Here is a 10692-nt window from a genome sequence, read left to right as displayed (position 1 = left end):
GTGACACTTCCAGTTTTAATGGATTAAAAATATGAACTATTTTCATACAGAACCCTACATGTAAAAAATACTAAAACATATGATGAAACTGATAGTAATATAGAGCTAAATATAGAGCTTCAATTCATGTGAAGTACCTGGTTAGGTAAGGTACTTGAGCTGTTCTAAGCACCTGCATGCAGATAAATAAATGCCTGCAACTAGCTCCTATGCTACCTCCTGTTAGCAGCAAGGCTAATGGAATAGCGCCTTAGCAACGCGTCCTCTAAAAGGGATGTCACTTCCGGCGACCATTTCAGTCACAGTCACGGCGAACAAAGGCGTTAGGTCGCAAAAATATTGCCATTGTCGCAACGCAACAAAAAACTTGTTTCCCCTGCGGTCCACGGAGTAACGCGTGTACCAGGTGGCTAGAGGAGTTTTTGAAGAGTTCGTAACTGTCTTCTGAAGAGAGGTAAGTGTTGTCAAATGACATATATGGTGTGATTTTTATCTTTGACAGCTTAAATTCCTACTATGAAAACAGTGTTTAGGAGTTATGTCAGAAGCACAAACTGGAGTTAATTTTATCAGTAAGATTCGGCATAAGTTACGTTAGTTAAGTTGGTAACATTCGCTACATAGGTTTAGTTGCCTAACTGGTTTGATAACTTGCTTGGTATGCGTGACAGTAAATATTAGGGTAATTCTTGCTATACAGAGTCTTAGCCAAGCAATTATAGCAACCAGATGATTTACATAAGATGGCCACAGCTGTTTGAAATGACTAGCTTACAGGTTTAACCAAGCTCAGGTGACAAAATTTAGTTATCAAGCAATTTTGTTTCCCTTTTATCCTTATTATTCATGACATTGTAAAGATGGTAATTCTATTGAGCATTGTCATATAGACATGAACATAGCAGTTTTTTTTTTTTTAAAAAGGGGCAGGGATATCAGCAGGAGCCTCCCAACCAGTAACCTCTATCTTCTTTGAACTCAAAGCAGAGCTTGAGAGGACCATTAATTATGGAAAACTGTGAATCCTCTTTGTTTTTAGTGTTGCTGTAATTTGATGTTTGCTGGAGCCTGATTTGAAATCCTCAGGCCACCCCATTAATCCTGTGTTTCATAATGCTATCTGTATTAACTAAGTTATCATACCCCAACATACAGACCTTCTTCACAGTAATAAATTTGACATGTCATAGTGGGAGAAGCACAGGTGTACTAAATAACATTAATACTGAATTATGCTTTGAGGACACCTTGATATTTTGCATGCTAGCTCAGTGGAATAACTCAAATAATATGTCTGCTGTGAAAAAGGTCTATAGTACCGTTCTCTCACAGGCCCTGTGCCTGTACATCCATGTTTAAAGCTGCCCAGGTGATTTTAATTACCTTGGCTGATTAGACCTCCTCTCAGGACTGAGTGGGCTTGTAGAGACTGGGCTTAATTGACATCCCCCTCACCACCTGTTAGGATAGGACAAGTAAACAATCCTGAGCTGGAGGACATTTTGACATGTTACAGCAGGAAATGTGCAGGTGTAAATAATAATGAAAATTATTACATAAAAAGGATTCCTAACTTCCTTTAGCTGCTTCATTTTCAGGGCCCTGTTAATGTTCATACTGGCTCACTGTGACACTGTCAAGGATCACTGGAAAAATTTAATAGAAAAGTTAACGTCACTAGTAGCACCTGTGCTTTTCCTACTATGACAAGTCAAAATGTCTGCTGTTAAAAAGGCAGTACATGGGGTCTGGTGTTATCACCTAATTCTTGCACAGCTCTGTCCACCTTCAACCTGAGCCATGTCTGTTCAGCCAGAATAAGTGAAAACACTTGTGTGGATGTGGAGTGCCATGACCCCAGTACCCAATGCCCATAAGAAGGCTGTTTGTCCATTTTATATTTTATGTTTTGTGCTGTTTAAATTCTTGTCTTGTATTTGTAGACACCCAGTGGATGGTGAATTGATGGAGATTTGAGAAACGTTGCAGCTATCTTCTTGAACCTTTCAAGGTAAATCTTTGAGTCAGGTAGGAATAATCTACCAGTATGGACTACTATGTCTTTAGATGTAGCAAATATTATTTAAAGTACAGTTTGCTTTGTAGTTGTAAAATACCACATTCCATGTACATGTTTATTGTGAATAAGATGACAAGTGCAGCATTTTCGGTTTCGTATTTCAGCCATATTGATGACCAGCGCCAGTTTTGTCCAGAGACTGTCACATAGCATATATGACTTCTTTAGATCACAACTAAAAAAAATTGTCATTAGGAATCTTCACTTCCAAGCACCTGCAACAAAGGCCAATGCGAGTCATCCCTCCTCTTTATCTCAAGGGGAAATTTCCTAGTTGACAGTCTGCAGTGTTTTCATGTTTTCCAAGCTCATAAAACATGCATTCACCACCGCCATGTGTGGAACACGCCCTGTTGAAGAATTGCTCCTCAGCTTCTTGTTATGCATGGAATCCACAGGACTGTGACTCCAGATTTTGAAACCAATTATTCAAATAGCTGCCACTGTAACTGGCAGGGCAAGCGTGTCGAGAACAAGGGAGTGGAGCATCTCAGAGATTCATAATAAAATGTTCTCTGCTGTATAGTAGAGTTACTTGTCTGCGCCATTTTGAGATATTCTGTTGTCCTTGGTTTGGAGTTTTGAGATCAGTCATGTGTGAGATGACTCTGAAGTCAGGTGTTGATCTGGGATAAATGAAATTCTCTATTCTAGCTTTTACTTCTAGTGCATATGTCTGTGAGCTAAGAAGATCACAGTAAAGCTGTTTTTATGTTCAAGGATGTGGAATGATCAAACCAAGCCTCCCTAGATATGAACATAGCACAAAATAATGTTCCATTGCAGCTAAACAGGGAATTAGTGGCTGGATGAATGGATAAATGCACTAACCTTTCCTTTCCTTCACTCACACTCTTCAGGAATATTAACACAGAGTAGTGTGATCAAAAATAGTTACAAGAGACAAAGAATGTTTCAGAATGAGCTTGCATGAAAGTGACATGAAGTGGATTAATTATCCATTAGGCCATTCACTTATCTGCTCATTCTGTAAACAACTCACAATAAGTGTACATGGATATTTCTTCTGTCAGCATGACCGTCTGAACTATGAAATATGAGAGCATCATAAATATCATTTTTCATTCATGCTGTTGTGAATACCTGGCATTTAAAATTCATAGAGCATATTATGGTGCATTGTCAGAGTTTTGGTGAGGGATGTCCTCAGGCCACCCCATTAATCTCCATTAAACAGGGACATGCCAGCTATCTCTGTGTGTATATGTGTGTGTATGTGTGGATTGGATGATGCATTTGTGAGTCTTTTCTGCATTGAATGTCAGGTGTTTGGCAGCACAGTGCAGTCAGTACCATAAGACAAAACAATTTGATATAGTCAAATGAACACATTCAAACTATCTGAGAATTGTTGTCTAAGTTGCTAGATGAATCAGTCTTAATATAAAATTTCATCTGTGATTGTTCAAGTACCAACATCTGCATAATTATTTCTCTGTGCGCCCTTCATACCACACAAGTATGTTCCAATTAGTGGTGATATATTGGCTTGACATCTCGTTTAGTGAGGACGGGCAGATTGCAGAGCCATGATTGAAAGCTTAATGAATGATTCATAATCTGGAATGAAATGGACATTTTAATTTGGGCGACTGCAACAATCATTAGGTGGACATGTAGTATTTCTACCTTTAGAAGAAAAAAACTTAACAGTGTCAATTTAGAGTTGTTGATTGATTGTACCTGTAAATGTCTGTAGGTACTGTTTTAATATAAACCATACTATGTGCTAATTGAGAAGCAAATTTTTAAAGCCTTTCATTACCAGATGAATTGTAGTTGCAATTAAAAAATTTCATTTGCTCTTGGATGCACTGTTGTAGTCTACATTGTTTGTACTCTACCTCATATTTCTAGTGCGCTGCTGTCTGGGTGTTGGAGGAATGTTTTTGAGCAGGGAGGGATGTTGTCTTGTGCGAAACAAACAGATGGGACGACAACTTGACCTACTTCTTCATCTGGACCACTCTGAATAGAAAAGAAGGATGACTATGGAGAGGGGAGTGAACGTAGCACTGTGTGATGAGTTTATTGTGTGGATGAATACAAAGTGCATAAAACACAGCTGTTTCTTTTTGATTTGGCTTACTTCTTTTTCTTTTTTTTAATTTTAACTTTGTGTCGACCACATTTACATGCTTTCTGTACAAGCACTTTGATTACAGCAAACTTTCCTTCTGTGCCTTCCCTGGCCAGTTATTCATAAATGAATTGGGACCCAGACATATGCACACAGGCCACAATCGACCAGAAGTAACAAGACCCCTCTCATATTGTGTTCCTTAAGGAGTTAAGATGCCTGATTTAGGAAAATCTTTCTCTCTCTGACAAGCACATCCTTTATATGAGAGAGTGAGCGCGAGCTAGAGCTAGATATTCCAGCAATCTTCCAGGGCTAGCTAGTTCCTTCGTCTGTTGTGTGCATGGACCTGCTTGGCCTCGTGATAAATGACCTGTGTTTTAAGGAGCCAGGAAGGTCAGCTCTGCCATATCAGCCATGACAGCTTTATACTTTAAATGCTTAATGAGGATTGAGGAAATTGGGTGTGTTATCAAAGTGGTGATTGTGATTAGGTGTATTTGCTAAGTTACATCATTATTTATTTCTTCCTGATAGAAAAGTGAATCAATCTTGAAAAAATGAAATGCTTGCAGATGGCATATTTCATAGCACTGCATATGCTGACATCATCCTTTTTAGGATGATTGAAAATGAAGACTTGCATCATGTCTTGCACTCTGGACTTCAGCTTGAACATCTCTGGTGTGGGAAATGCAGAGTAATGCAGTTACTTCACATCTGTGTCCACACACTGATCATACCAAGGCAATCTTTGGGCCATGTGCCATATTCATCCTTATCTTGAACTGGAAAAAAACACACTACTTTCTTTTTTGTGCTTTCATTCAGGTGCTTTTTAAACAAACCCCCTTGACGCTGATTGTAATTGTGCATGTGATATAATTGCATAGGTCAAACTGTATGTGCCTCTGTTTTGAAGTACAGTTGCAGCTGATGACTTGAAAAGCTTTCATATTTTTCCCACATGTGGAGAACAGTTACCCCCGGCAGCATATTCTGTTCTCTTCCCACGCCTCTTTAACAATACCATGAATTGTGTTGCAAACTATTGCAATAATTGCCTGTTCTTTTGGACCACTGTGCCACGGGAGACAGTAATTCTTGAACATAGAGAATTAATTAAAATGTGTATACCCTGATCTGGGGAAGTACAGGTAAAGGCCCAATATACAGTATACAAAATAACAAGTCCAGCTAACTCTTTTTACACATATTTGGGATTCCCTACAATGTTCTAGCAGTGCTAGTGTGTCAAGTACCAGTGAAACATATCAATACTAGAGGGGGTAGAGGGATGAGGTGATGTCCAGAATAAGTGGGGTCCTTTAAAATACAGCTGGCCTTCTTTTGAAGTTGGCCAGTGTGGATGCCTGTGAGGGAGGGTAGTGTCATACCAATGGCATGCCCATCACCACCCATTGCAGGTCCCTCCTGTTCTGTTCAGCAGGTAAACTACACCATACAGCAGTAGGTCAGGAGGCTGTCTACTGCTGACCAATATAAGTTGGTTAGCAGGTGATGAGGGAGGTGAGCTTGCTTTAACTTCCTGAGGATGTGTGTGTGGTCCAGAGTGTTTTGCTTTTTTGAGTCCCAGATGTGGCTTTGTAAGCATGTGAGATGTTGCAGTAGACCTCATCTAAAGTGTTCTCTTCTTGTCGGGAAGTTTATGTATTTGTTGGAATTTGGGCACGACAGACTTCAAGTTAGCATGATTGAAGTGAACTATCTGGTTGTTCTGACAGATGCTGGCTAAGGAGTGGTGTAGCTTCTCCATGGTTTACCTGGTGTTGGCTTGCACTGGTACATAAACAGTTGTTATAATGACCCATGTAAACTCCCTAGGCAAGTCTGCACTGTAACATCAGGTATTTGGGAGCAGTGAGTGTCTTTGACTGTGAGGTTTGTTCACCAGCTGTTAAGTAGATACAAAATCCTCCTCCTCTGCTCTCACTGCAGTTAATGGTAGACGGTGTGGCCTGCTAGTTCAATAGCAGCGTCTGGAGTGTTCAGTCTCTGTTATTGTCATCGTGCAGTTATTCAAACTATCGCAAAGTAATCTGCAGTTGCAGATTAGTCCATTTTGTTGTTAAGTGACTGGGTGTTGGCAGAGAAAAAGACTTTTAGTCTGTTTGTCTTTATTTTAGTAGATGTACAGCAAACTCTTGAAAGAGAGGATGCTACCCTCTCTCCTGACCCTGGGTCACCAGGCACTTTTTTGAGATGATAATGATGCTAAGCTGTCTTCCAAGGCTATCGCTGTACACTTAAAGAAGAGCATGGTGAGAGTGCTGCTGTGAGGCCAAGTATGTCACCCGGCCTCAACCCTACTTAGCACCTGTGGGTAGTTTTGAAGAGACAAGTTGAGCAGCACTTCCCATCAAACATCAAGGCAAGGAGGTCATCCTCCAGGAGTGGAACAGGATAGATGCGACAGCATGTCATCAACTTGTACACTCAGTGCCAAGACAGGTTAATGCAGTACTTGAGGAGGAAACACAAAGTTCTAGAATATGACATTGTAGAATTTAATTAGGGATACACTCATTTTTGCAAAGTTGATTTATTTATTACGGTTACTGATGACATATCTCTGTTTTTATTAAGTACATGTTAAATAATTTTAAAATTTATTTAACTTATGTTCTGTGCACATGTCAGCTGGAGGAGACAGGTTCAGCTCAGGACCATGGACAGCGCAGGGACTTCTCAGCATGGCTCGCTGTCCATGGTGCTGAAATTCTGCTGAATTTGTTGTTGAGAATCCACTGTTTCTGTTGTTACGTATATTTAGGATTAGTTTACAGTGGAGAAAGTTAAACCTATAATAATAATAATAATAATAATAATAATAATAATAATAATAATAATAATAATAATGGTCATTTGTATACATCCTCAGTTGCAATGGCTTGATAAAGTTCACTTCTACCGTTAAAATGAGCTGACATCCTCAAACAAGAACGCCTGGTGATGTCTGAACCTAACTTCAGGCTACTTTCTGGCATATTCTTATTTAACTGCTTGCCAGATGGCACTGTTTATGAGGCATTAAATCAACGCACATAGAAATAGTCCCAATCCTTTTCAGTATGTCCACATACAATATACTATTCTAAATATTTCTATATTTATTACTGGTCCTGGTGGGAATTCTCTTTTCATCCTTGGTTTGACACGCACACACACGTCTTATGACGCTCCAGGATACTGCAGGTACTGCATACGGTTACACAGCGAATCAAAGCCCAAGTTGCCCGTGGGAACAATTTTCACCATCCCCTAGGGTCAGCATTTATAATGAGTCTCTAAAAATATAGCTGGAAGAAGTGTTTTTCTTTTTGATGTGATTGTTATGTGACATGCAACATAAAAGGTCTATACACATGTATACAGCCCTATATATTTTAACTAGCCTGTTCCGTGCATGTCTGAAACGTCGTCTGTCTCCTGTAACATAAAAGCCCAGTAAATCACCCTTGGCTGTCAAGCCGCTGATGAGTCTGCCCTGCTCAAAGCCTATGCAGCCTTTCCACCAGGCTGTTGTAACCGCCCCCCCCCCTCCCCGTTTCCTCTCCTCCTCCACATTCAGTGCTCCCTCTTGCGCGCACGGTGAGCAGCAGCAGCAGCAGCAACAACGGCTTCAGCGCTTCTCTGACGCACCGTCGAAGATGAGCATCCCAGTCCCACAGGCTGTCAAGGAAGACTCACTCGACATCTCCCCCTAGGACCTCTGCGGTCAAGCTTTCAGCATCAACTGCATGCGCTTTTAGTCTGTTCTCCATATCCTCTCCTTGTCTCGTAATTTGTCAGATTCGGCGCTGCGTTTGGCAGGGATGCCCGCAGTTGACATCTCTTGGCTGGGAATTTACTTCGGAGGTGATTTCGTATCCGCACCAACTGTCAACCAGTGATTGATTTCCGTCTACACTTACGGGGGGCAATCTTCACGTTTTCGTGCATGCTTCAGGACATTCTTGTGCTTCTATAAGTGCTTCAAATTAAAGGTGAAAGAGGGGGTTTGAATCAGAGGGCTGTGACAGGAGATCGTTTGGATGACGGACACCGAGAGGCAATAGCTCTCCCTCTGCAACGCAAATCTCTGCGTCCTTGGAATATTCTTACAGAAGCAGTGTTACAGAGTAGAAATATTTTCTCAGTTTTGCAGTCATAATCCATAGGACGAGTTTGCCCACTGCAGGGGCTGTTGCGGCTTTCCCGTCTGCTCTGTTTTGAAATACGATTTCCTTGACGGGCGGGCGTCTGAGTATCCCGGACGAGCCCGAATTTGCGATGCCCAAACAGTGAGAGCACGGTGGGATCTCGTTTGGTCACCCTGCACGGTAGCATGGCTCCAGCCCGGAGGGACTGCAGCGGCTGGGAGATGTTCCTCCCGACGGGATGCCTGCTCCTCTCTGTTTTGCTATTTCACCCTACCCTGGCCAAGGTGTGCAACGACCGCACCAAACACGGACAGGACAACAGCTGGTTCACCAGGGACGGTGAAAACTTGCCCATCATGGTTCTTATGCCCATGAACGAGTCGGCCCTGATGAGCAGCATCAGCCAGGGGATCGAGCCGGCGGTCCAGCTGGCCATCCAGCACATACGCGAGTCCAGGAAGTACTCGTTCTCACTCATCACCAAAATCTACGACACCGAGGTAAACATACTACAGATTTAATCCTTTCACTAAGCTGCTCCGGGTTGTCCCAGGCGTGTTTAAAACAGTTGTATATGGCTTATGTGTGTGTGTGTGTGCGTGCCTGTGTCTATGTGCACGTGTGTTTACGCGCGCGCCATTGCCCCGCAGCGCTCCACACAGTGTGCGTCCAAGGGGAAACGCTGGGTTCTGCTATGTTTGGTATCTGCGCAGCCTCGCTGTTGGTGAGCATGTTTTCATTGCGCAAAAGTCAACTGCTGTCGCTTTTACACCCCCCCCCCAAATGACAGCCGGGTGTTAGTGCCCATTACCCGTGTTCGTCTATCTCGCTTCTGTCGCTGGCTTTTTTAAAATTTATTTTTTAAAGTCGTGCATTTAAATGTGCCCTGGCATCAGAAGGCACTGGCATCACCCGGGCATCCCAGAGCCACACTCTCACGGTCTCCCTGTATTGGACGTTTTAAATGGTTACCGCAATCTCAGGATGAAACATAGACTGTCTGATTATGCAGTTGTCATTCATCGCCCTCATCCACTTGGATTTAAACTAAAACGCCGCATTCGGTCTTTTTGTAATCGTCACTTTAAAAGATGTGTGCATTACTTAAGCAGGCGTGTGCTGTAAAGATTTGCAGTCACGAATCTAGAGTATCTTTTGACGATTAAAGAGCTGGTTCTCATCGTGCCTGAAGATGGCGGTAATTGGATGTACGATTTCTTTTGACTCCTTGCACCCTTGAAAGGAGCTGAATCTCACAGCGTTCTGCTTCCAAATTAAAGATCTGTTTATTTAATAACAATAAAAACGATAATATACCACTCCAGCTGTAGTCCTCTTTAAGTTTAGTCATACCTAAATCTCTGCAAGCTTTGACAGTGTAGGCGTGTGCTCCATAATTTGTTTACACTTGAATTATTTGACTCAGTCAACAGTACTTGTAGTGGCCTTCAAGGCTTTAGTGATTTACATGCATTTGAGGACACAAGGCAGTTGAGGAGTTAAAAGCTGCTGCCTACAGACTTTTATGGGTGTTGATAATTTGACAGATGTGTTTAACAATCCAGTTACAAGAAAGATCTGTTGGATAAGATGGCATTGACTTGCTACTTAGATAAACTGTTTCTGTATTTATGATCTACTTCATAATCTGAGGTTTATTCAGATGTGTCCTGTTACTCTTTTGGTTTTTCCTGTCTAGCACTTATTCAGTATACTGTATGTGCACAGGTGTGTCTGTGTGAAAGAGCACACAAATCTCTGTTGACAGAGGTAAGCCCTCACAGGCGGCATGCGCTCAGACCATGGGATTAATATGCTCTTATGAGAGTTATGATTTTTCTCCTTCTATTCCCCAGGAGAGAAAGATGAGCTGGAAACGAGAGGTCAGTGGGCCAGCCTTACATCCGCTCACTGGGAATGTCTGATAGTGATGCCAGATTTCTAATGCTGGCAATCAATGGGAACTCATGAGAACAGTGTTATTTGATGACTTTGTGGTCAAAGGCTAAACTCTGTTAGACTGTGGCACTGCCAGTCCCGTGGTATTTGACATTTGTATACAGGTCATCTGAAGATCCAAACTCTGATCATGTTTTTTGAAATGTCAAAACAAAAATATTCCATGCCCTGCACGAAAACCCTCAGTGTTTTTCCCTTAATAACAATTTTTTGCTTAGTGTGCATATACATACAGAAATATATCATCCACACCTCTCCTTATTCATTATTGTCTTAGTGGCAGACCTTCTAGACATATACTACTTCTAGATGAATTGTGTTAAAGAGTTGGCCAGACGTTGGCCAGACCTGGTCTGTTAATAACTCCCAAGAAAAAAGCACCTTGCCAA

The 10692-nt window shown here is 41.7% G+C and overlaps 1 protein-coding gene across 2 annotated transcripts in view; it reads left to right on the top strand.

The window, feature by feature from the left end:
* Positions 1-284: 284 nt before the first annotated feature.
* The window catches only part of gabbr2 (gamma-aminobutyric acid (GABA) B receptor, 2), a 174899-nt gene continuing 164491 nt past the window's right edge, over positions 285-10692 (top strand). The window contains exons 1-2 of one of the 2 annotated variants that reach the window (XM_018697593.1): positions 285-454; positions 1944-2011. Coding sequence is in view for 1 of the 2 variants with exons in the window: in XM_018697592.2 (XP_018553108.1) it covers positions 8530-8844 (315 nt within the window). In the remaining variant the exon portion in view is untranslated. Of the gene's footprint in view, positions 455-1943; positions 2012-7765; positions 8845-10692 lie in introns of those variants that run through there. The other variant, XM_018697592.2, reaches the window with a different exon arrangement.

The sequence above is a fragment of the Lates calcarifer genome, linkage group LG3 (assembly GCF_001640805.2).
Source record: "Lates calcarifer isolate ASB-BC8 linkage group LG3, TLL_Latcal_v3, whole genome shotgun sequence".
NCBI classification, from domain to species: Eukaryota; Metazoa; Chordata; class Actinopteri; family Centropomidae; genus Lates; species Lates calcarifer.
This window is presented reverse-complemented; position numbering and strand designations above follow the sequence as displayed.